The 27,962-nt window shown below is 46.6% G+C and overlaps 1 protein-coding gene across 1 annotated transcript in view; it reads left to right on the forward strand.

The window, feature by feature from the left end:
* The window catches only part of ITGB8 (integrin subunit beta 8), a 288,300-nt gene that overhangs the window by 82,557 nt on the left and 177,781 nt on the right, over positions 1 to 27,962 (forward strand). Inside the window, 1 exon segment of the mRNA XM_085630937.1 lies at positions 5,184 to 5,358. Coding sequence (XP_085487063.1) covers positions 5,184 to 5,358 — 175 coding nt within the window.

Genomic DNA, 27,962 nt, shown 5'->3' on the forward strand with positions numbered 1-27,962 from the left:
AAAACGAATTCTGTCATTGTACATTCTCACCAGAAAAATCTTAATTTCATTATTATGGATCAATACAGTTTCATCAATGTTGACCATTATTTCTCTGATCTCAATGAGTGTGAACCTGTAGCCAGCACTCAAGAGTGGCTTCAAAACTTAATTTGCTTTTCAAAGAGTGGAAAATGTAACTGAAGGCTGGCCATTAAGTTGCTGCTAGTAGCTCATTGTACATTCATATTTTTTAATGTATGCACGCATGCAATTCAGGTAGGTATACAAATCCACTGCAAATACATTCACCTTCCTGTTTAGAGCAGCAACTCCACTGAAAACTGAGAGAAGTTGGCCTGGTATATGCAGTCCGCTAATTAAAGTGGGCACCTTGTACCAGTCCAAACAACCCCTTAAAGACAACCTTTATTGAAAGCTATCCTAGTGGTAGCTATGGAGAGCAGCCTTCAGGCTAAGTCTTGAAGGAATGTAAAGCAGCTTGTTTTACCTGTCTATAATCTCTTGAATGACCAAATGAAAGGACAACCACACAGTTATATATTCAAAATATAAGTATTTAAGATAAAACACACCCCTCTAGTCTCTTTATGGGGCTGGAGTTCGAAGTACTTAAGTTACAAGTCAGTATTCAACAGTAAAAGCACTAATACACATTTGGGTCCTAGGAGCGTACCAAACCATATACCAATAAAGTGGTATAAGAACCACAACTGAACTAGACACAAGGCCTAGAGCCTTAAGAAGTGCTTGGGCCCCAAGGAACCACCCAAGGTAGTGACATAGGGGACCCACGGGGGACGCGTGCAGTCTTAGAACACAGGTGCGAATCGCCGTTAACTTCTATGGGGAAAGTCGCGGTTAGAAAATTACAAGTTAAGGACACTTAGAGGATGACTACAAGCAAACCCTTTTGGACTTAGAGGTGTCTAGGGCCAACACCCAAGGGAGCACCGGATTACTCATGTTACCTCACCCAGGGAATTCGGGTGCATAGGTGTCTTTTGGTGTTGGGTCGCAGCGTCGTTTTCAATGGAAGCTGGCAAAGAAGTGCTGCTGCAGTGAAGATGAGAAGTGTCCGAAGAGATCCAAGCCTGGATCGAGGATGGAAGGAACCTGAAAGCAGAGGGGACAGAGTCTGGGTCACTTACCAGTGACCAGGGGCACTATAGTCCAATGCCCACAGATGTCGGGTGCTTCAGGTGAGTTGACGGGTGTCTTGACTCTTCAGCCACAAGGCCCAAGAGGTGTCGATGATGACGAAGAGCTGGATTCAAGCTGTTTTGCGAAGTTTGTCAAGTGCTGCGGTGTCGGCGACCAGAATGGACCCAACAAGCCTTTGCAACCGCAAGTAAAGTGGGAAAGAGAAGAAGGACGTCGGTGCAGACCAGCAAGGTCTGAGGGACTCACCCAGCGAGGGTAAGTCAGGGCACGTCTGGAAAAACCAGGAAAGCCCAAGCAGAAAAGGAGTTGCCTTAGTAGGGACCCACTAGCCAATGGGCTAGCGATCGCGAAGGAGCCTCGAGCAGTCGCACTGGCAACTGGTCCATGGGTCACTCGTGGAGTGGAGGCCAAAGATCTTCGGTGCTGTAGGTGCCCAAGGCTGGGGCTACTCGGAACCCAAAGCACAACTTCGAGGAAGGCCAGGAAGATGATGTACCAGCAAAAGTTCACGGTATCCAGGGGTCACAGTTCCACGTCACCCACTATAGCCACAGGCCTCAGCTTTGCTGTGGACTCAGGGTAGCCTCGGGGACGTCTGGAAATCCACCTTTGGTGATGCAAAGACTTTGGCGTCCGGCGGGAGCTTCAGAGTTGCAGACCGGACAGTTGCTTCTTTGGTGCCTGCCAAGCAGGGGAGTCACTCCTTGACCACAAGGGCGATCTCTTCAGTCTTGTAGTCACAATAGAACATCAAAGGTCCAGGATATATGTTACAGAGTTTCGTCCAGGGTAATCCAAAGTCTCTAGGACGGGGTTCCTATACTTATACTAAGATAGGGGGTTGGACATACTCTGGGGACCCACCTATGGGCGGGTTTGGAAAGAGGGGTGGTTACACCCATTTCCTTTTTCCAGTTTCATGCCAGAGCAGGGGCAAGTAGCCCCTGCAACCGGTTTGAACTGGACTAGGCACAGGGACACCAAGTTTGCCCACAGTGCAGGACTTCAAAGCACCAGAGAGTACTCCAGCCCAGCCCCAATATACATCTGCCTGTCTGGGGAGGTGGCTACACCTCCCTGTGGCAAGAAACCTATTGTCCAGGCCTCCCCTGCCGGAGTTTCGGTCAGCAGCAGGAGGCCAGACCCATGTCTGTGGCAGTGGCATCCATTTTGTGATGCCAGGGCTCTAGAAAGTCTTTACCGGTGAGAGCAGTGTGAACATGTCTCTCCCTCTAGAAGGGTGGAATGCTACCCCCGCCTCCAGAACTGGCGGGGGATAGTATTCCAAAGTGTTTGACACCAAACACAAAATGTTTCTGTGCAGCCAGTCCAAAGTCAGCATTTACCGCAAGGTTATAATGCACTTAAGAGTATATGGTCAGGCTGCACCACAAACAGCATCAGAGGAGGTACTCCGAACGCTGCAGAGGGACTCTGCTCATGCAGGGGCTCCCTCTCACATAAAAACCAAGCACTCTGCCTTCGGGATTGTTAAGGCCTGCCATAGGAGTGACTTATAGGTTTTATATGTGTGTGCAATCGTAGTAATATAGGTAGCCTATACCACAGTAAGGAGTGTATGCACCACCTTACCCAGGCTGCAGTAGCAGACCTGTGGTGTCATTTTGGAGTGCTTCCCAGGGATGGCATAATACATGCTGCAGCCCCTGGTAGGCCTCTGAGGTACCTATGCCCTGGGTACATAGTATACCATATACTAGGGACTTATAAGGCACTCCAGAATCCAATTAGAGATGTACCTAATGTACATGGAAACCATTTTAGAGAGGAAGCAGCTAGGCTGGGGTCCTGATTAGCAGGGCTACAGCCAGACTAAGGTAAAAAAAAAACAGTGAAACACCAGCAAAAAGTGGGGGTACCCATGTGAAGCAGATCCTACTCTCCTACAAAAACGTCCTTCCCTTTGGCCTTTGTTCTGACTAAGCCATAGATAATACATTGAACATCCTCTGCTTTCTGATCAGATGTTGGAGGTGGACGAGGGGTAGCCACCGATCGTCTAAGTGGATGGGTAATGAGTTTGCTTGTCATCGCTTTCTCAGAAGACTCGTATTCTTGTTGTGATTCATTGGTTTCTGCTGTTTTTTGACAAATTGTTTCCAGGATTTTTTCATTCTATACGACTTGTTTTTACAATGATAGAATGTTTGATTCTCTTTACTCATCAGTTTCAATCTATAGTCTTGTCGTATTTCTATAGCATCTCAAACTCTCTTCTGTCCAGCCGCAGTTGATGTTAGCTTTTCTTTCGATATGTTTGGCATATGATACATTTTTCTTTGTTGAAGGAGTTCTCATATTTTGTAGTTAGCAACACTCTGTCAGGAGATGCTACCACCTGCTTCACTTATGTTTACAAATTTAAATCTGCGGAAAACCGGAAAGAAAAACAATATTAAAATAAATTATCAATATGATAGCTAAAACACATCATTATAGAGCCACCATTTTGGAAAATGGCAGAAGGGTTGCTCTGGGGAGGTATTTTTTGTCTCTATAAGACTACTTGACCCCCAAAACCTATGTTTTGAAACCAAACTGAAGTATATAGGTATCATGCTTCCTAAAATATTACATTTTCACTGCAACACATCAGCTGTTTAAAAAAATCTCAGCCAGAAAAATGTGGCCCGGATTAGCAATGTCTACTCAAGCTAAATGACTTCTCTAATGATACAACAACGCAAATCAAAGATGAAAATCTCTGAACAATATTTTTTTATGGCATTGTAGGTATGGTGTGAAGCAACTCAGCACAATTTGCTGCGTTGCCTCACACTACGATGAGGAGGCATGCAATGGGCATTACGGTGGGTGTTCTCACGTAACGTCCATGGCATTTGACACATTCCTAGATTTACAACAAGTTGTAAACCTGGGAATGGGTCAAAAGCCTACACCTCCCCAGGGGAAGCATAGGGGAGGTGCAACAAGGAGAATTACCATTATTTCTCCTTGTGTGTTCCTCTTTCTATGGGTGCTGCACTCCGCAGCCCACATAGAAAGTGGAAATTGCCTCCATTGATTGTTTTTTTTGCAGGAAGATGTGCCTTCCTGCACAAAAACAATCATCCCTACAATGCAGACACCCTTGCACCATGGTGCAAGAACGCCTATGTTGTTGCATGGCAGCCATTTGAGCACAGCGCAGGGAAACGGGACAGAAATGCACCATATCTGTTAGATACTGCGTATTCCTGTCCCTTGGTTTTGTATGAGCGCAGCGCAGCAGAAAGGCTTGCAGTGCTGCCCTATGGCAAAATATTGTAAATGAGGCCCTCAGTGTTCAATAAACAATTATGTTGCTCTTGATAGAGGCTATATATGTGTATGCAGCATTAGAATGGGATGAGTGGCAAATTACATGTAATTGGTATGAACCTCAAGAGCACAATTTACCATTCATGTTTTATCACGTTTTTCTGCATTATACGTCTATGCAGTGAGGCATAGGAAGATAAATCACCTGCATTTAAGGATAAATGCAAATGGTCGGGTGCATGTCCTCATGTATAGCATATGTATATGCTCTTAGCATCCTTCTACTTCACATACTCAAGAACTACCAACAATACAAGCATGCCTCCTTTCGTTAAATGCCATGCTGGACCACTGCAACATGACTAAAGCCTAACCCTGATCCACAGTCATATGACACATTATCTCCATGGTGGGTCCCACAATCTAACACTTCCCATCCATACATGCAAGCTCATGCATGTGTTTCAAGAACATGTAAACAGTGGTTCAGGTCCTTACTGGTGGCATCAGGATGGATTGAGACAATGACAAAAGAGATCAGAACATTTTGTTTATGGAAACGGAATGCCATTGCAATATTAAAATGTTTGATTAGCAATGAATATGATGTATTATGAACAATTATACCAGTGTTTTACATAATTGCAAACACCTACACTATGCTTAACATTTTGAAGAAATGTTGTTCTCTCTGTTTATTTGCTATGCTTAATTCTTCTTTTACATCTTTTTATCAGGATTTTATGTTGAATTCTACAAAAAATGAACGGTGTGACAGTATTAGCAATTTACTTAACAAAGGCTGTAGATCAGACCTGATAGAATACCCCACAGCCCTTATAACATTTCCCAAGTACCAAGACACGAATACGCAAGTGACCCCAAAGGAGGTTCGAATTCAGCTACGACCAGGTCTGTTTTTATAATATCTTCTATTTCTTGTGATTGCAAAATATTCATCATTCCTCAAAATTCTGTGTCCTGTATTATCAACCTGCAGTGGCTGCGTTGGTATTTCAGTTATAACTGAAAAATGTATCTAATGGCTTCAATTTACTGCATGATTTTAAATGAATTAAAAAATCCAAAAATGTTGGCAACATTAACAATAAAAAGGTGTTTGTGGGTTACTTCCACTGCTCCAGTTTATAAACATTGATCTGTAAAGGCTTGTCCTGAAAAGGCGTGTCAGTGGTGCAACTGGTGCAGTACCGTGGTTAATTTGTGAAACAGTGCATGCCAGGGCCCTTGGCACATCGACACAGCAACTTGCATCACCCGTTACCCCTGCTAACGCTGTCAATTATAGTACCAACACAACTACTAACCTTCATACTCCTACAAGTGTGACAATTCATACTATTTGAGGTCCCCAAAGCTATAAGAATGGCTTGGGTGGCAAGTATTAGCGATTGGTAATGTATATTAAATTAATAAACAGCTGTTGTTGTACTCATATCCATATTGGGCAGAGAGCGCTTCCATGTGGCAGACTATCACAAGTGCCTCTGCTAAGAATTAAGGGGCATATTATCAAGAAACGGCGTTAAAATTATCGCCGCTTTAGCGGCAGAAAACAGCCGCTAAAGCGGCGATAATGGGCTTGATAATATGCCCTTGAGAATTCCCATAGAAGCCCATGTTGTGGTGTCAACATGGGCTTCTATTGGAATTCTCTGCAGCATATTATCAAGCCCATTATCGCTGCTTTAGCGGCAGTTTTCTGCCGTTAAAGCGGCGATAATTTTAACGCCGTTTCTTGATAATATGCCCCCAAGTGCCAGTGCCGAGCAACGGAAACCGCCGGCTCAAATTATGCACTGGTGCAGTAGTCCTAAGCAGGGAGGGGACCCAATAAATCCCTGAGTACAGACTGTGGGTACCCACTGTGGGCCACAGTAGGGATTTAACGATGCTGAGCTCACAACCTGCAGCAGGAATCAGACAGACCCCCAAAGTGCAGACAAGTTGCAGGGGGACTTGCCCGGAGGGCCACTGACAGATGAAGCCTGCTGCTGGCCTCAGTTTACTTTTCTGCTGAATGTGCTTATTTGTGAATGCTGAATGGAACCAAACAGTCAGAATGTCACTTGGTCCTGGCTTCCAGCGATGAAAAATACTGCAAGCTGTATGGCTATTTGTCACTTGGCAAAAGAGAGATGGGTGGAGCTCAGCTTCGCAGGCAAACATGAGAAGAAGTAAAAAAAAACAATTAGTAAAAGAAACTGTGAAATATTGTGCTTATTTCATAGGTAGATATCTTTGCCACTGTGAAGTGGAATCTGATGCAGTTGTTAGTGATTGTTTAATGAGTTTGGAAATGTGATCTCAACATTCACAAACCTTTGCTTTGCTAATGCATCTTTATGATCTCAGAAATTCTGATGCAGCCTTGTCTGCTTTTGCAAGGCATCCTGAAGTAAACATTGTGAATTTGCTACACTATCTCACGACATGTAAATATGTCTGTGAGTTCTTCATTTAGCCGTACTTTAGTCGTAATGATTTTCCATGGAGAGATGTAATGACGTTGAAAAATGTGCATGGCATGGTAATTGGGCCACATGCATCAACTTGAGACAGGACCAGTACCTGCAGGAAGTCCATAGACATGAGGTCAAACTATGTGGAGGGACTCATTCGCCATGACAGAACAAATGGTTGCTAATAGTGACACGGCAAGGGTGTCACAACCCTAGGGCAATCCTGGCAGAAATGCCTTCCTACCCTCAGAGTCAGTGCTAAAAGCTAGCAATAATTTGGATGCATTCCTTGGCACTTGTATCACTAGAGCTGCTGCGCTACGTCCTTATAGATTGTTGAATTCCTCTTTGACTTGTCTTCCCCTTCGTCATCCTCACTTGCATCCTAGGCTGTTCCAGTAGATCTCTCTCTTTCCCTTCTCTCAATTGCTCTTGTCACTGTCCTCCCTTTCTTAACTTTTCTTTGCTTCTCCTCACTTGCCCTTACCTCTTCTCCTTTCTTTCTGTCGTTTCCGTCTCCCCCTACTCCCTCGCCTCTCTGATCTTTTTTTAGTCCTAACCTTGTGTCCCTCAACTTTCTTTAAACTCTTTCAACTACTTCCTCTCTATCCCATTTCTTCCTGTCCTACATCTTGCCTTTGACTCTTGACTTTATCTTCTTCATCTCATTTTCTCTGACTCCCCTATTTCTACCCCTTCTGTTTCTCTTTCTCTTCTTTGTCCCCTTTTTGTCATTCTTAATTATTTTCGCTCTCTGTCCTCTATCACTGATCTTTTCTGGTCCTTGCGTTCTTTCACAATCTCCTTTTCTTTCTCTCTTACTTCTCTTCTTCATTTTTCCCTTTTTGTCTCCTGTTGTCTTCTTCCTCCATAGCTGCTCTGATTCTCTAACTCGAACTTTTCCATTTCTACACTCAGAGATCCCCATCACCTTGCTATCTCTCTTCTTCCTTGTTTTGTCTTTCCAGTTGACTTTTTGCCAATCTCTTTTGACTTTTTTTTGTCTACCCAGCTCTACTCTTCTGTATTTTCTCACCTATCCTTACCCAATCCCTCCTTTTTTTCAATCTCATTTTTATGTGGCCACTCTTCTCTATCACCTCCCTGTCTGCCCTTCTTTTCCCATCATCTGAGCTCACTTTTACTTTCATCTCTTTTTTTTTCATATTGGCCTAAAGGGGATTCAAAACCTAACCTTTTCAATTTTCACTAATTTCACCTGTACAGGATTTTAAAAATCAGGAGGAATGCAGCACAGCACTAGTATTCCTCGTCCCCTGCAATGAAAAGCACAAGGAATTAGAAATATCTGTGCTGCGCAGCACTGTGCGGGGCTGGACATTGTAACGTTTCCACCCTCTCACATTGAGGGTATCCTAACATCACCCAGGGATTGGAGTAGCAAGTGCGTTGTGGTTCTAATGCAGGCGAGGAAGATGGGCTTTCTTCTCCTTGAGTTCTGTATTAAAAGCTAACCATAATTTGGGTGCAAAGTGGCCTCTCATACCCCCTTCTGGATTTCCTCTTTCTTTTTCTACCGTATTTTGTTCTGCTCTTTCATCCTCCTCCCAAATTATTCTGTTTTTATTCTCTATTTTAAATCTGGTCTTCCTCAGGTCGAGCTTTGCATGTACCAGTGTCAGCTTGGGACACGTCTCCCTTTACACCACTTCTAAAGCTATTGAGAACCACAACTATGGGAACACCTTGTCACTGAAACCTTGACCTCCGGGCCAGGCCAGCACTCTCCCCAGCAGCTCTGCCTCACCGCTGCCTCGCCTTAGTGCAGAGCACTCCCGCCATCAGGGTTTACTCCGGCAGCCCGTGTCAGCCATCTCAGCCCCAGAGGTGAATCCAGTCCAGCCCGCCTGGTGTCCCACTCGCCCTCTGCTCACTGGTATTTTTTCTGCTGTATTGTAAAGCACATGTAAAGCACCTTAGCTCTCCTCTTAATCTTAATTTTATGTTGGTATTCCTTTACTTTTTCCCACCGCTGCGGCCCCTGCGGCCCCTCCCCTCGACACAGCCCCGCTCCTACCTCCTTACCTCTAGTCCCGCCTCTACTTAATGGCAGCCGCTGCGGGGGAGCACGTGTGAAACCTTGACTTCCGGGCCAGGCCACAACTCTCCCCAGCAGCTCCGCCTCACCCCGCCTCGCCTTAGTGCAGAGCACCCCGATATCATGGTTCGCGCCGGCAGCTCATGTCAGCGTCTCAGCCCCAGAGGTGAATCCAGTCCAGCCTGCCTGGTGTCCCCCTCACCCTCTACTCGCTGGTATTTTTTCTGCTGTATTGTAAAGCACATGTAAAGCACCTTATCTCTCCTCTTAATTTTAATTTTATTTTGGTATCCCTTTACTTTTTCCCACCACTGTGGCCCATGCGGCCCCTCCCCTCGACACAGCCCCACTCCCGCCTCCCTACCTTTAGTCCCGCCCCTGCTTAATGGTGGCTGCTGCGGGGGAGCACGTGTTAAACCATGACCTCCGGGCCAGGCCAGCTTTCTCCCCAGCAGCTCTGCCTCACTGCTGCCTCGCCTTAGTGCAGAGCACTCCCTCCATCAGGGTTTGCGCTGGCAGCCTGTGTCAACCATCTCAGCCCCAGAAGTGAATCCAGTCCAGCCTGCCTGGTGTCCCCCTCGCCCTCTGCTCACTGGTATTTTTTCTGCTGTACTGTAAAGCACATGTAAAGCACCTTATTTCTCCTCTTAATCTTAATTTTATTTTGGTATCCCTTTACTTTCTACCGCCGCAGCTGCCCCTGTGACCCTCCCCTCAACACAGCACTGCTCCCACCTCCCTATATCTAGTCCCGCCCCCTTCCCTACTTAATGGCGGCCGCTGGGGGGGAGCATGTGTGAAACCTTGACCTCCGGGCCAGGCCAGCACTCTCGCCAGCAGCTCTGCCTCACAGCGGCTTCGCCTTAGTGCAGAGCACTCCCGCCATCAGGGTTCGCGCCGGCAGCCCATGTCAGCCGTCTCAGCCACAGAGGTGAATCCAGTCTAGCCCGCCTGGTGTCCCCCTCGCCCTCTGCTCACTGGTATTTTTTCTGCTGTATTGTAAAGCACATGTAAAGCACCTTATCTCTCCTCTTAATCTTAATTTTATTTTGGTATCCCTTTACTTTTTCCCACCACTGCGGCCCTTGCGGCCCCTCCCCTCGACACAGCCCCGCTCCCGCCTCCCTACCTTTAGTCCCGCCCCTGCTTAATGGCGGCTGCTGCAGGGGAACACGTGTGAAACCATGAACTCCGGGCCAGGCCAGCTCTCTCCCCAGCAGCTCCGCCTCACTGCAGCCTCGCCTTAGTGCAGAGCACTCCCTCCATCAGGGTTTGCGCTGGCAGCCCTTGTCAACCATCTCAGCCCCCGAGGTAAATCCAGTCCAGCCCACCTGGTGTCCCCCTTGCCCTCTGCTCACTGGTATTTTTTCTGCTGTATTGTAAAACACATGTAAAGCACCTTATTTCTCCTCTTAATCTTAATTTTATTTTGGTATACCTTTACTTTCTACCGCCGCAGCTGCCCCTGTGGCCCCTCCCCTCGACACAGCAACGCTCCCACCTCCCTACATCTAGTCCCGCCCCCTCCCCTACTTAATGGCGGCCTCTGGGGGGGAGCACGTGTGAAACCTTGACCTCCGGGCCAGGCCAGCACTCTCGCCAGCAGCTCTGCCTCACAGCGGCTTCGCCTTAGTGCAGAGCACTCCCGCCATCAGGGTTCGCGCCGGCAGCCCATGTCAGCCGTCTCAGCCCCAGAGGTGAATCCAGTCCAGCCCGCCTGGTGTCCCCCTCACCCTCTGCTCACTGGTATTTTTTCTGCTGTATTGTAAAGCACATGTAAAGCACCTTATCTCTCCTCTTAATCTTAATTTTATTTTGGTATCCCTTTACTTTTTCCCACCGCTGCGGCACCTGCAGCCCCTCCCCTTGACACAGACCCACTCCCTCCTCCATACCTCTAGTCCCGCCCCTACTTAATGACAGCCGCTGCGGGAGAGCACATGTGAAACCTTGAACTCCGGGCCAGGCCACCACTCTCCCCAGCAGCTCTGCCTCACCCCCGCCTCGCCTTAGTACAGAGCACCCCGCCATCATTGTTCACGCCGGCAGCCCGTGTCAGCCGTCTCAGCCCCAGAGGTGAATTCAGTCCAGTCCGCCTGGTGTCCCCCTCGCCCTCTACTCACTGGTATTTTTTCTGCTGTATAGTAAAGCACATGTAAAGCACCTTATCTCTCCTCTTAATCTTAATTTTATTTTGGTATCCCTTTACTTTTTCCCACCGCTACTGCCCCTGTGGCCCCTCCCCTCGACACAGCACCGCTCCCACCTCCCTACCTCTAGTCCCGCCCCTCCCCTACTTAATGGCAGCTGCTGCGGGAGCCAGTGTGAAACCTTGACCTCAGGGCCAGGCCAGCACTCTCCCGAGCAGCTCCGCCTCACCGCCACCTCACCTTAGTACTGAGCACTCCCGCCATCAGGGTTCGCGTCGGCAGCCCATGTCAGCCGTCTCAGCCCCAAGAGTGAATCCAGTCCAGCCCGCCTGGTGTCCTCCTCGCCCTCTGCTCACTGTCATTTTTTCTGCTGTATTGTAAAGCACATGTAAAGCACCTTATTTCTCCTCTTAATCTTAATTTTATTTTGGTATCCCTTGACTTTTTCCTGCCGCTGCCATCCCTGTGGCCCCTCCCCTCAACACAGCCCCACTCCCGCCTCTCTACCTTCAGTCCAGCCCTCTCCCCTACTTAATCGCAGCCGCTGTGCAGTTGCACAGCAGATGTGTGCAGCGGGCATGCTGCTGGCTCGCCTAAAGCAAGCCTGTCCGCGCCCGTCCGCGCCCTGACCGTGACCAGCGCCAGGAACCCTTGATCCACAACCTTCCACCACTACAACTCCGCTGCCCTCCTGGCACTCAACCCCGGAAGATGCAGAGACTGCCAACAGGCCTCGCCGACCTAGACCCACGGCCAGTTCACCTGCCTCCACTGCCGTCAGACCTTCACCTCAGCCTTGACCTCCAGCACAACCGAAAACTGCGCTGACTACACCCTAAGATGCATCCTCATCAACGTTCGCTCAGTACACAAACACACCATAGAAATCTGGAACCTACTCGACACTATCTATGCCGACAACGCTTTCCTCACGGAGATATGGACCAATGCCGCCTCCGTCACTGACATCAACACCGCCATCCTGGACAGATACAAGATCCAGAGAATGGACTGCCCCAACCACCCATTAGGGGGCCTCACCATCGCACACAAGAGCGCCCTCTGCCTCACCACCTCCAGTGAAAACTTCCCCTCTGCCGAGCACCTGCACTTCCAGATCCATCCAGAGCCTTAACCCCACACACCGGGGAACCCTTGTCTACAGACCCCCCAGGCACCCTTCACCACCACCATCACAGACTTCATCGCACCACACACCACCGCTTCAATGAACTGCATACTCATCAGAGACCTTATCTTCCACCTCAACAACCCCAGCGACCCCAGCACCACCATCCTCCAGGAAAACCTTGCCAACATCGGACTCAACCAACTCGTCACCACACCTCACAGAGCAGGACACACCCTCGACCCCATCTTTGCCGCAGGCAACAGCGTTCACTTCAGCCACACTACGCAACCACCATGAACCGACCACCATTGCATCCATTTCACCGTCAACAAACCCAATGCACCTAAACAACCACCCGCCCACCATGTAGGAATTGGAGCAAGGTTACCGACGAGCAACTGAGTGCCACCCTTACCCTAGACAAACCCACCTGGACACCCCACACAAACATCGCAACCACAGGACTCTACTGCTGGATCTCCAACTGTGCAGACAAGCTCACCCCGCTACGCAACCCCGAGAAACAGCACCTCAGGAAAGCCGTCTGGTTCACCACCGATCTCCAAGAAACCAGGCGCACCTGCAGACGTCTAGAGAAAAACTGGATAAACAGCAAGACCACCGATAGCCACGCCACCTACAAGGACGCCATGACACACTACCACAATGAAATCAGAACAACCAAAAGAAACTTCATCCACAACAAAATCCTTGCCAATTCCACAAACTCCAAGGAACTCTTCAGTGTCATACAGGACTGCACCAAACCACGCAGCAAAGCCACGGACATCACCCCGTCCCAAGACCTCTGCGACAAGCTTGGAACCTACTTCCACCTCAAGATCAGGACACTCTACAACAATTTCACCAACCACACACAAGACGCCACAGCCGCTGCCCCCGTACCCCAGAACCACCAGCCAGCCCACCATCTTCAACTGGGCACCAATAATGACCAAGGACACTGCCACAACCAAGAAAAGCATTCACTCGGGAGGCCCCCACCAACCCCTGACCCCCACACATCTACCACAGAGCCACAGACACCATCGCACCGGAACTAAAACAGAAACCTTCCCGAATGACTGGAAGTGCGCAGAAGTCGGACCCCTGCTCAAGAAGCCCACGGCTGACCCCTCCGACCTCAAGATCTACCGGCCCATCACGCTCCTCCCCTTCGCAGGCAAGGTGGCAGAAAAAGAAGTCAACAGGGAACTCACACAATTCATCGAAGAGAACACCATCCTCGACCCATCCCAATCCGGATTTCGAAGTAACCACAGCACCGAGACTGCCCTACTCGCCGCCACTGATGACATCCGTGCCCTTATGGACCATGGCCACTCCACAGCCCTCATCCTCCTCGATCTATCTGCAGCATTCGACACCATCTCTCACCGCACACTAGTCAGCAGACTACACGACGTTGGCATACAAGGAGCTGCCCTGGACTGGATCCGAATGTTCCTCACCAGAAAAAGCCAAAGAATCAGACTACCACCCTTCCTCTCCACCCCCACGGAAATCACCTGCGGAGTCCCACAGGGGCCATCACTGAACCCGACCCTCTTCAACATATACATGGTCCCACTCGCAGCCATCGTCCGACAACACGGCCTCAACATCGTACACCGACGACACCCAGCTCATCCTCTTCCTCACCAAGGACCCCACTACAGTGAAACTCAGCTTCCAGAGAGGAATGCTAGACGTCGCAGTCTGGATGACCAACAGCTGCCTAAAACTCAACACCTAAAAGACAGAAGTCCTCATCCTAGGAACCACCCCTTCAGCATGGGACAACACCTGGTGGCCCTGCGCCCTCTGAAGCCCACCTACCCCCTCAGACCACGCCAAAAACCTCAGCATCGTATTAGATTCATCACTCGCCATGAACTGACAGGTCAAAGCTGTCACCTCCAGCTGCTTCAACACCCTCCACATCCTCCGAAAGACCTTCAAATGGATCCCCCCTGAGTCAAAGAAGACAGCCACCCACGCACTCATCACTAGCAAACTGGACTACAGAAACGCTCTCTTCACGGGCATCAACAAGTCCCTACTCCACAAAATACAGACCATACAGAACACCGCGGCCAGATTCTTCCTCGGCATTCCCCTACACAAACACATCAGACAACATCTGCGGAAACTTCGCTAGCTCGCCTTCGAGAAGAGAGTCACTTTTAAAATCCTCACCCACGCCTACAAATGCCTCCACAACAGCGGACCCAAATACCTCAACGACAGAATAAAATTCCATGTACGCAAAAGAAACCTCTGATCTGTCAACCTCACACTAGCTGAAACCCTGTGCATCCACAGAGCCAGAGCAGGTGGAAGATCGTTCTCCCACATTGCGGCCAAACCTGGAACGAGCTACCAACAGACACCAGACGCGCCCCCACCCTGATCACCTTCAGGAAGACCCTCAAGACCTGGCTCTTCGGCTGATTCGGATCTGCATACCCCCCTCCCTCAGCGCCTTGAGACCTCCACGGGTGAGTAGCGTACTTATAATTTCCTGATTGATTGACTGAGATACATACATCACCCTGCGTTGTAAGCAGTGCATCATGCTGCAGCTGGTCTGTTGAGCCAGTAAGGATGATCGCATGACATTAATTCTGCTCACACTGAATTTGTCGTTGATCGAAGCAACAAGGAATCTTCAACTGGCCTGCATTAGTCATGAAGGGGCATGTTTACAAATAAGTAGTGAAGCGTGTTAAGCCAAGAAGGCTAACAATAAGCGTTTTCACTTTGAAAATGCAGGGCTGTACCATATTTACTAGAATATGGTGCAGCCCTGTGTTTCCCCCTGCGCTGGTGCTAACTTTAGCTGCCTAACGCCAACCCAGGCATCCTTTATGCAGCACACATAGAAGTTGTACATAAACAATCTTGAAATGCAGTTTCGTATCTTCTATGTGTGCTACTTAATACAGCACACTTAGAAGTTGCAAAACGGCATTTTTTAAAAATGATTTTTTATGTTCAGGAAGGGGGACCTTCCTGCACATAAACAATCATAGGCAATTTGCTGTTTCTATGTGTGCTGCACAAGGCAGCACACTTGCAATCAGCAAAAAAGAAGACAAATGAAGCAGTTCTCCTCATTTCACCTGTTTACAACCAGGTTTTACCTAGTCTTAATGTTGGCACTGCCTCCTATTTGCACCACCCTTGTAAATAGGGGGCAGCGGCAAAATCAATGGGTGTTGCTGTCCTACTGAAGCACTCCACCTTTATCAGAAATACGACAATGCGTCTCCCCTGGGCGTTTGGATGCTCCTTGACATAAATTGAGTTTCGTCCAAGTTTAAAGATTCGTCGCTGCCACGCTTCTAACATTATTCAGTTTCAGGTTTTTCAGGCAACCTCTGGGTGCCGCCAGCTGTCCACCTATTCATTATTGAGGCGCTTGACTAAAGCCACGCTGCGCCCTCCCCCCAGGTCCATTGATATACGACCGCTTTGGCTGTTTTTCCTGTCCTGAGGAAGACCCGCCATGACGCTATACTAGACGCGCACACGTCAGGGTCGAAATGTTGACGATTTATATGGGCCCAGTTCCACTGGGTCTCTAGGTTGAAACTGTGAAACACACCTATACCCTTACATAGACATTGTATTGACCAACATACTGGCCACATTAAGGAATTACTTCTGTTGTAAATTTTGTATATAGAACTTTTTCTTGTCTTCACTCATGTTTATATCTCACTCAATCACCCATCTCACTTGAGCACTTGTGTCACTTGATCGTATCGCCACTCTATTTTTATTGAATTGTACACAGCCATATGAAATATTCAAAAAATTATTTTGAAAAGGAAAAAAAGTAAAACTTTATGACTTCGCATATATCATTGTCTCTCTGTATGTTGCAGCCTATTCTGCTTTGCAAATGTTGCTTTTTAAATTACTTGAATAATTCATTCTGTACTGTGTAAGCAATTATTCATACCCGGCATACCCATTGTACCTTTGTTGTATATATGCCCACGTTCTAAGGGACACAGGGTTACCCCATTGTTTTTACATGCTGTGCAGTTGACAGCCCTTTGCAAAGGTTGACTGGCGATCTCTCTGTTGCTTATTGCTGCATTTGGGTATCAGACTGATACTAATGAGGTGAAATCTTTGGCTATATAGTGTTAACATCTGTAAAAAGGGTGAAGCAATGAGTTAATACTATCACAAATCGTGTTGCATTGCATTTCGTAGTTTGCCTTTTCTTGCCACCTAATTTTTGTTGCCTAATTTGGTCCTCCCCTGTTGCCTGATTCCAGTTGCCCTGCTTATATTCTGTCATATAACACAACAAAACCTAGGTGTCTCATTTTGGATGAACACAACTATATCTGTATATTGGTGTAATGTAAAGTGTACCTCTCTATTATCTAGTCATTGCATACATCTAAATGGTGTCTAATCTATGCCCTCACATTTGACCACTTACTCTACTGCACAAATGCCATTAATCTGCTCACTCTACAAACTTAGGGTCATATTTACAAGCCCTGTGCGCCACCGGAGCATCACTTTTTGTGACATTTCAGTGGTGCACTGGGCTTAGCCATATCTACAAGACCACGTTAAGCCACCCTGTGTGAGTTTTAATGGCCTTGTAGATATGGAGTCGCTGCATTGCCTCACACTACGATGGAGAGGCGTGCCATAGGCATTACAGTGGGTGTTCCCACTTAACACTTATGGCATTTAAAAGATGTCCAGATTTACACCTTACCTTGGAATGTGTCAAAAGCCTATGCCTCCCCAGGGAAGGTACAATGAGGACAAATAACATTATTTCTCCTCGTCTGTCATCTTTCTATGTGTGCTGCATTCAGCAGCACACATAGAAAGAGGAAACTGCCTCTTAGGATTGTTTTTGTGCAGAAAGGTATCCCTCCCTGCACAAAAACAATCCTCCCTACCATGGGGACACCTTGCACCATGGTGCAAAGGTGCCTGAGTTGGCTTGTGGCAGCCATTTGAGTGCCTGTGCAGTAAAGGAAGACAGGAATGTGCCATATTTCATAGATACGGCACATCCTTCCCCATTTCTTTTGACTTAGAGTGGCACAGCAGGAAGGCCCTGCACCAAACGTTTATAAAGGAGGCCCTTAGTTTATTTTTTCTCTGGTAAACTTAATGTAGTACACACATAAAACATAATTTTTCTTCTGCTTCTGTTGATTTCGACAAATGTATAGCACTCTACCTCCCTCTGGGTCTTTCCTATACTATTTAAAATAAATCAGATATAAGCAAAAATACTATGAATGCATTACAAATACCTCAAAATATTTTGTCAAAAATCTGGAAACAAAATATTTTGCTTATGAATAGGGAATCAGCTCAATAAACATGAATAGAGACGAGTCAGCCAACACTTTGACTTTTAAAATACCATTCACTCCAAAACGTAATATGGTAAGTAAGATCTGTCTTGTACTATTTGATTACCTTCTTCCAAATACCCTGCAGGGCTGCCTGAACTCGCCTCTTATGTATGTTGGAAGTATTCCCGGGCATCTCTGGAGAATAAAGGCTCATAGGGCCACATTGAATAAAGTGCTGCACAGCAACACTAGAAAATATATATTTCTCTTTGGTAATGTGAAGTGAAAAGCAGGCTTAGCAGTTTGCCAAACCTATACAAGCAACAAGATGTAGTGCTAAGCATGTGTGACATGAACCACAAAGTAAGCATTTCACCCAAATAGCTTTCGATATAAGAAACGCTGCACAGCAAGGGTATTCCACTAGGGGCCTGATTAGAAGTTGCAAGGTACTGGAGTAACCATAAAATCACATGCGCATTTACGATTACCATGCAGTAAATCCACACTTGTGCAATATTACATTTAAAACCTCATAAAATGAAAAGCTACAGATGGGATTTATTTTTGTTGTTGTAAAACCACAAGGAAATTCCAATTCTGTGTGATTTTAATGCACCTTTACCGCATGTTCTGAGCAGGAGCTACATGTATGCAGGTATTTGTGGGTGGAGTGGGAGGTGAGGGATTAGGAGAAGTAGGGGAGAGGAAGGAAGGAGAAGGTTTTATCTGGAAAGGTTGGAGCATTGTATGTAGACCAACTTCATGTGATTTTATCAGGTATGGATCTCACACACGCAGAAAAAACAGGTATGAAAACAACTACCCAGTCTGAATCAAGTGGAATGAAATTCCCAACCTGACTTAACAAGCATTTACAATGCAATGGTCTCGGCATTGGTAAAGTTAGAGCTATTGGCATTGCTCATGTCATTATTTTTGTTTATGTTTTTTTTTTTTAAAACATTTAAAGAAACTGCATTGTTATTTACAATGTCAATAGCTTAATCACTCTCAAATGCGAGACCTATTGCATTTGCACCCACACACAGATTAAGCTATTGACATTGTAAATAACAATGCCGTTTCTTTAAATGTTTTAAAAACAAAAACATAAACAAAAATAATGTCATGAGCAATGGCAATAGCTCTAACTTTACCAATGCCGAGACCATTGCATTGTAAATGCTTGTTTTAATTTTCGGGCACAAGAGGGGTGAATGGCCGCAGCGGGGACCGTCTACTCTAATGCATCAGAACAGACATCCCAGTCTGTATCCTAGCAACGGAGGAAGGAAGGGGTGGGAGAAGGAGGAAACCAGCGAGCGCAAGGCGGGGATAGGGGGGAGGGGATATGTAGAAAGAATGAAGGAGAAATGGGGAGAGACGAGGGGCGTAGGAAGAATGGAATAATATAGAGGGGTGTTGTAGGTCTGAGATCTAGATGAGGGAGGGGAAGATGAGATGGTGGCAACCAGAGATGGGGAAAAGGTCACATAGCTGGGGAGGGCTTGGCGAGAAAGAGACAGCTGGTTAAAGAATTGAATGGGTGCACTGGGAGAAAAAAAGCAGGAGAGATGAAGATGGAATGGGAAAGGAACACAAGAGAGATTGAGTGTGCAGGAGTTGGATAGGGAAGGCGTGATGGAGAAGGACGCCGTAGAACTGAAGCTGTATTTGAGAGAGGGCTGTAGAGCTGGGAAGTGAATAGGGAAGCTGTTTTACACATTTTAGACTTTTGCCTGCGGAAAATATAGTTCAAACCAAGCAGGCCTGGATGTGCGACCCTCTTTCTGCTCCGGATGTAACCATATTTGGTACTGAGAAATCCACATAAAAAGGAATTCATGGGCTTGCAACAGTCCATGTTGTCCACACTCATTTAAGCATGACCTCAAGCGTACAGAAACACCATGCCACGATCACAAGAGTACAGTGGCCAGCTACCAGGATCTTTAGCACACAAAGGCCAAACATTTTCACAAGTGGAAGGAGGCTAAATACCATTGTCTCAAGTGTTTAGAGGCCTAACACCATGAACTTTACCATACAGAGGCCAAATACCATGATCTCAACTACACGGAAACCAAATACCATGAACTCTAGCATACAGAAGCCAAATACCATGATCTCAACTGCACGGAAACCAAATACCATGAACTCTAGCATACAGAAGCCAAATACCATGATCTCAACTGCTCAGAGACCAAACACCATGAACTGTAGCATACAGAAGCCAAAAAGTGTTATGTGACCAAATACCATGAACTGTAGCATATAGAGGCCAAATACCATGATCTTGAGTGTCCGGAGACCAAACACCATGAACTCTAGTGTACAGCATGAACCCTAGCGTACAGAGGCCAAATACCTCAATCTCAAGTGATCGGAGACCAAACACAATGAACTCTAGCATACAGAGGCCAAATTCCTCGATTTCGTGTTTTCAGAGAGCATACAGAAGCCAAATGTCGTATCATTATCTCGAACATACAGAGGCCATATACAAAGACTTTTCACTAGTGGTCCAGCACTCACAAGCTTGTAAACAACATGTCCGGTTAGTGAGAGTTCGGCATGTGTGACACTCGCCTTGGAAGCTGAACTGTGCCGAGCTGTGTGACCCGGAGAGAGGCGGCCGGCCCCTGTAACTCGAGCTCGCGGCTTTGGAAGCTGAACTGTGCCGAGCTGTGTGACCCGGAGAGAGGCGGCCGGCCGCGGTGGCGGAGCTGAACGCTGCGGGCGGCTCCTGTAACTCGAGCTCGCGGCTTCACACGTGGTGCGGGCCCCGGCCACGAGTGCAGGGGGAGAGACTCGTACTTTGGTGACCCTCGGAGCGGCTGTGGTGAGAAGTATGCCGCGTTGAAATGAGGCCGAAGATCAGGAAAGCAGGAGTTGAATCCTCCAAGGAACGAACAACACGGAAGCCGACAGCAGGGTGAGAGGACGCCATTGACACCACCGCCTTTCTCCGAGGCAAAACAGAAATGCCTCGGAGAAAGGCAGCGTCCTTTTCGGATTCGGGGGCGTGTTTTGCTGTTGTCTCCTCCCTGAGACTTCTCGCAAAAAACACGCCCCCCGATCCGAAAAGAACGGGGCCTAATGTGAATGACTGACCTCTTCTCCAATGGCTGGCCAGCATTCAAGAGGCCAGCCAATGGAGAACAGGGGAGAAGAGGGGCGGGTTCAAGCCCCTCTTCTCCAAGTCATTAAATCTCGGAGCGAAACTGCGCAAGCGCAGCCTTCGCAGCCGAGACCTAAAAATCATTGCCTAGGTGTGAACAATTCTGAATTCCATGTAAAATTATTTTTATTAGGTTTTGATATTATTCAATGCTGTGTAACACATTAATACAATTCGACAAGCATTATTCTACCATATATACATGTAAAAATGGTTTATAAGTATGGTATCACTCTCTCTTTATCGCTTGTACTATATCGCTAGTATGGAGATACTCTATCGTCCTAGAGCTTTTACTCTACAATATTTGGCAGAGCCCGGTTTACACTACGTCAGTTATGGTACTATATCAGCAAGGTTGTGTGATCTTAATGTGATTAGATTCTACTGAATATTTAGAACCTCCACCATGGAACAAGAAGAGGTTTGTAAAGTTAGACAACTCCAACTTGGAGGGGGGGGAACAAAGTGGAATGCATGAGTGTATAGCATAGATAGGTGGATGAAAGGACAGAAAGGATGAACTGGGCATGGGTAGCCCCGGAACATTTTGAGTATCTAATAGTGAGTAGTGTGAGTCCAGATCCTGCCATGTGTCCCATTTTCCCCATTGCTAGAGAAAGGGTGGGAACCTTTGAGGTTTTATAGACAATGTTCACCTGCTGGATGACTGGAACATGAGAGAGCACCTCCAGATGCATTGGCTGGCCCTGAGTCTGGAGGACCATTCCATACTGTAATGAGTTAGTAATTTCTATCTCTGTTGAAAACTGTCTGTTCAATCATACATGTACATAGAAGAATGAAGATAAACACTGCAGTCTCTGATAAGAAATCTCCCTATATGTTGGGCATATTTGGAAAGATATACACAGACACTGTGTTGTTGATGACACATCCTCCCAATGTGATCAGTGTACGTACTTGTTAGTGTAGGAAGAATAATTTATTTTCTAAGATATTTCCATTGGCTCAAAAATAATTGTATATTAAAGTATTATTAATACTATCGGTATAATATGAGTTAATAATGTTGCCTGGGTAAGAGGTGTTTGAATGAGTAGTGCATATAGTAAACTGATATATCAGTGCACTCTATACTTACACTGTTGTTTTCATGTGAATTGTCGAGTGTGCAGAAATATTGGTGTCTCAGCTGAATTGTCTTCTTAGGTTGATTATTGTATCAACTAGGATTTAATATATTGCCATACTCCACATCTGCAGCCTGGCTCATATTTGTGTCAACTAAGCATACTGAAAATCTAACTATATGTTAACATTTCCTGCTGCCCAACGCTTTTTTAAGCTTTTTAATGAAGCCGCTTCTTAAAAAAATGATTGACCTTTGACAGGAGTCAACTGTAGAAGGTCACCAAAAACTATCACATGTGTACCACCAAACAGAAAATCATAGTCAATTTTGAAGACCTCCTGTATACTTAGGTGAATGAAAACTAGCATTAGGTTTGATACCATCCTAACCTCATCAATAATAAGGACCTTCGATGTCTTGAGAACTCTGGGCACATTAGGACAAGCATCACCAAGTAACTTCAAGTACTCTAGCTTGTTGTCATTTTTCACAAACAACATACGTATTCTGTGCAATGTAATTCCTTTAATGTTGTGAGCAGCTAGTTCAGTAGGAGCAGTCATAACACATGAAAGATCACAACCAGTCTTCCTGTAAACAAATGTAGTCAGCATTTTAATTCAAATTTGTTTTCCTGGACCTGCCTGACCACTAACGTAGAGAAGTGCAGGCTTGAGTAGTTTACAAGAACATTCTGACTTATCATATAGAAGTCTGTGCTCTACAGATTTGGTATTTGATCAAAAATGTGTAGCTGCTCTTCCTTCAGTTGAGAAATCTTGGGGGCATATTATCAAGTACGGCGTTAAAATGATCACCTCCTTAGCGGCAGAAAACTGCTGCTGAAGCGGCGATAATGGGCTTGATAATATGCCGCAGTGAATTCCAATAGAAGCCCATGTTGACACCAGAACATGGGCTTCTATGGGAATTCTCAAGGGCATATTATCAAGCCCATTATCGCCGCTTTAGCGGCAGTTTTCTGCCACTAAAGCGGCGATAATTTTAACGCCGTTTCTTGATAATATGCCCCAAAGTTTCTAAATCAGTGTTCACACTCCTTATGTGGTCCATAGCATTTTCTATGTCATGGCTATGGATGCTTCATTTTCAATGATAGGCTTTCCAAAGGCATCTTGACAATTAGACCCTGAGCTCCGGCTGTCTTGTGAATTGTCTTTTGCAACCTCTATAACAATTGTTTCATCATTTAACATTTTATTATTTGTCAAAATGACTTCCTATTGAAGAATATTATCAAGCCCATTATCGCCGCTTTAGCAGCAGTTTTCTGCCACTAAAGCGGCGATAATTTTAACGCCGTTTCTTGATAATATGCCCCAAAGTTTCTAAATCAGTGTTCACACTCCTTATGTGGTCCATAGCATTTTCTATGTCATGGCTATGAATGCTTCATTTTCAATGATAGGCTTTCCAAAGGCATCTTGACTATTAGACCCTGAGCTCCGGCTGTCTTGTGAATTGCCTTTTGCAACCTCTATAACAATTGTTTCATCATTTAACATTTTATTATTTGTCAAAATGACTTCCTATTGAAGAATATCATTGACTGCATTGAAAGCGTCTTTATAACAGTCATAGTCATCTAGCAGATCAGTCGATCAGTCTCTGAATGCCAAGGTTTAAAAAGTTGCAAAAGAGCCAGGTAAAATAATTCTCTTTTTTCACCTGTTTGACAGCTCAGTTTACAATGGTTAATGAGACTTGGTTTTGAATGTGTCACTAAGTAGTCCAATACAAAAGCTTTGAAACCCTTTCATGAAGCTGCAGTTCAGCTCTTTGTAGAATTTATAGTATTAGCTCTCAGCTCAGGGTTTCAATGCTTTTGCATTTGACTCATGAGGGACATCTAGTAACGACTAGTGGAACTGCAGCTTGATTCAATGCTTTTGCCTTTGACTCGTGAGGGACACCTAGTAACGACGAGTTAAACTGCAGCTCTTTGTAGAATTATTTTGATATTGGATACTATAATATTAACTGCCCACTGCTAATCTTGTCCCATAATGCTTTGCAAGGCCTTTGGTTGGGATTGTATTTTTGCCCATAATAACTGTGCTTGGGGTGGTCCTAAGAGGATGGGACCATCACTGAATCGTTCAGTAAGATGTGCTCTTTGTTTTCAAGGCATATGCTCGGTTCTCTCCCTAGGTTAGGGAGGATCCCAAAATCATCACCTCTCTCACTGCTTGCTAAATTATCACTTTCACTTTTGTGAAATGATTATATGCATTTTAGCATTTAAAGACCTGATCCCTGAAGGGCTGGGCCTGCATCACTCTGGCTTGACTGGAGCCAGGCTGCGTCACTAGGGGTGAAGGGTTTTTGGAGGGCAGATGACGCTTGTCCTCCCTGCCTTGAGGGACTGGGCCTTCGTTCCCGTTCCCTGGCTTGACCGGGGCAAGGCTGACGTCTCTGGGTAGGGTGGGCAGGAAGAAGATCCAGAAGAAGATCTCTTGGAGACCAACGTTGCATAAGGGGTCACTAACTTTCCCTGAAACTGCGGGGCCGGGCCTGTGGCACCTGGCTTGACCGGGACCAGGCTGCACACCCCAAAGCTGAAAGGGCATCTAGCTGACACCCCCACGACAAGTAGGGCGGAGGAGCAGTCTGCACCATTTCGCCCTGCACTCTTCACCTGCCAGAGGACCGGACGACTTTGTCTGCGGTGTCCCAGAGAAGCTGCCTACACCCCCACCCCTCCCCTGGCCGCGCAGATCGCACTGCCCCCCTCATGACAGAGGGAAAGGGAGGGGAACGGGGAATGCCTCATCTCATCATGGTCTTGCCTGACATTTGCTACTGTTGCCATGAGTGTCTCCATTCAGAGGTAAGACTGGACAGAAATAAAAGCTTTAAAACCTCCGCTTTTCCTTTCTTGGAGGAGCACTCTTGTGACATTTCTACAGAGGCAATGGGCGGATTTAATTTCCGATCCCATCACGCCCCTTGGCCTCGGATCCCCATTTTGTATACAGGGGAGACTGCCTGTTATACCGGAGCAGTGGTGGACGCCCACTCCCATAGTTTATTTCTATTTTCTAAAACTCCCCTGAACACTTCTGTTTCTGCTAATACACAACACCTAAAAGCCGGCACGCCTGCTCCCTCAATCGCACAGGAGCTTGTGGGTGCTGATAGACATTAAGTTGAGATACCTGCAGGGGGCTTACTCCCCCGCCCCATCGAGGCGATTAGCATGGCCTCATATGCACGCATGGCTGGCAATATACGCTCATCCGATTACGTGCCAAATACGGTGCGTGTGGAAATTGATGAAGCTTAAAGGAAGGAGAAGAATGTCTTGTTTCTCATTGAAGAAGTGTTAAAGAAGGAGTGTAATATATCGGAGAGGTCAATTGAATGTGTGCAGGACTTCTCCAACAGGGGCGTGTTTGATGTTACCTTTTCTAGTGAGTCTATCTGTCAAGGTTTTCTCCACAATGCAACAGGGAAACAACACAGTAATGCTTTCTATGGGCTCTCTGTAACCCCTATGTTAGCGCCTAAGGAGACTGTGCTAGTGGTACATATGTACAACCCGTACACGGATCCCAGGCTAATTGAGGTGTTTTTGAGTCGATATTGCGCCACCGTCAGAGAGGGGCAAAAGATTACAAACCTGTGTGGGATTTGGAATGGGAAGAGGAAATATGTGGTAACATTCAAGGAAGACCCTGAAGGAGTACGTGGGTTGGCACATCCACCACAGACATTCACCCTGGGAGCCAATAAGGGGTTTTTGGTTTACTCAGGGCAACCCCTTTTTTGCAGACTCTGCCTGCAATTTGGCCACTCCAAGGAACAATGCTCAGGGCTCATTTGCAGGAACTGCGGGGGGCAGATCTTAAGGCCCAAGACTGTGTTGCTCCAAAGAAATGCAATCTCTGTGGTAGTGAGGAACATCTCTTTAAAATGTGCCTCAGGGGTAAATTCTCCTATGCCTCAGCAGCTAGCACCCATTCCACGCAACACGCTCCAGCCGCTCATACCACCCAGCCAGTAGCTTCACCAGAGCTACAGACCCGGCAGCAACAACCAGACATTACTGACTGTGACATACTGGGTTGCTTTGATGGTATAGATATTAGAAGGTGTAGTGCACAAACAGAGCAGGAGGGGGAGCCAGAGGCGGCAGTGCCTCCCATAGACACGGAAGATCCTCCTAGGTCCGTTCCTCTGCTGTCCCAGCTGGCAGGGGATGAGGTGGAGCGCATAGAAACAAAGAGGATTAAACCTGCAGCTTTCAAAAGAAGAGCGCGGCGCGAGCATCTTAAATCACAGGGCGCTACTTCCTCCGCTTTGCCTGGCGCAACACCTACCCTCGCAGAGGATGAGAGTCCAATCACTGAGGTCCCTGATTCTGGTGTCTCAGTGATCCCCCCACAGTGCAAGTAATTGTTAAAAACATCACCACAGAGCAGGCAGTACAGGGTCTGAGGCAGGCTGCACAGGACACTGCTCTTTCTTTGCATTCCTTGACTGTGACCTCAGAGAGGGGGAAGGATATGGAGCACAGCGGGTGGACTACGTACATTTCCAACAAACGCAAAACGAAATGTACTAAAAGCCCAATGGACTCACCTGCTGTCACCCGCTCCAAGCAACGTCCTTCTTCCTTGGACCGCTTTCCCGAGGGGGCAGGTACGGCCCTCTACTTTCCCTCTCGGATACCGAGGAGGGTTTATCAGATGTTGCACAGGTCTTGGATGTCAGTGATGGCCCTATAATAGATATAGAAAGCACACCAGATTTGGAGGCCCTGTTCTCAACCTCCATAATCACCAGTTGCGAGCAGATGGGCATCACTGAAGATGGAGAGTCAGTGAGGGCAACTACCTCTTCCAAGGTGTAAATATGGCTGGTTCTCTTATGGTTTTCATTATGGCAGTAACAGTAGCCTCTTGCAACGTGAGGGGCATAGGTAATGCTGTCAGCAGAGCAATTGTATTGGATTATTTTGCAAACACACAAGCTGATGTTATATGTCTTCAGGAGTGTTATCTCCCTCATCAGATGCGATACACCTCATTTAAACAACAATGGGCATATGGGCCATCGGCTTGGTCAGGAGGAGCTAATAGGAACGATGGGGTGGTAATCCTCCTTAAAAACAAACAGATCTTGGAGGAAAAAGTTTTTTACCCAGGAAGGTCTCTTTTGATTTCTTATTGATGGTATACCATTACGTATTTGTGATGTTTATGCACCAGCCTCCAAAACAGAAAGAGAGGGCTTGTTCAATCTAATCAAACCTTTATTAACAGGTGCTATACCTCTCTTATTAGCTGGGGATTTCAATTGCATCACACACAGCAGGGACAGGCAAGGGTCCCAACAAAATTATGTACTGGATGTTACGTCAAAACTGTTATTAACTCTCATACAGGATTTACACCTATATGATACTTTCCGGAAGCATCATCCGCCAGGTGAGGGCTACACTTGGGAGGTGGATAGCGGCCTCACACGATCACGCATTGATTATGTGTTTGCTTCTAAAACTCTCTGTGCCGATAGCAGATCTGTTACACCAGTACCCTTTTCAGATCACCATATAATCACAGTCTCTTTGTCAGTTCCTGATCGATCTCAAAGGGGTCCTGGATCATGGAAAATTAATAATGACCTCCTTACAGACCAGCAGATTTGTGACAAATATGTGATGAGCTACCAGAAGTGGGCCCAAAGGAAGGCTCACTTCCCCAATGTATACCAATGGTGGAAATGGGTTAAAACTAAAACACGGCTGTTCTTCCAAGAGCAGGGGAAACTCCGACACAAAAGGGAATGGCAGCACTTCCAGCGTTTACACAGGAGACTTATACTCCTCCACCAAATGGGAGAAGCTGGGGGTGATGTTAAAGACAAGGTACGCTCTACGAAACTAGACATGCAGAGATGGTTAAACAGACGGAACAAAAATGCTATCTTCCACTCAAGGGTCAAGAATTTCCAAGAGGATGAACAGTGTACTTCTTTTTTCTTTAAAAAAGCTCACGCATCACACAAGCTGCTAACTAAATTACAAAATGCGAAA

The sequence above is a fragment of the Triturus cristatus genome, chromosome 10 (assembly GCF_964204655.1).
Source record: "Triturus cristatus chromosome 10, aTriCri1.1, whole genome shotgun sequence".
NCBI classification, from domain to species: domain Eukaryota; kingdom Metazoa; phylum Chordata; class Amphibia; order Caudata; family Salamandridae; genus Triturus; species Triturus cristatus.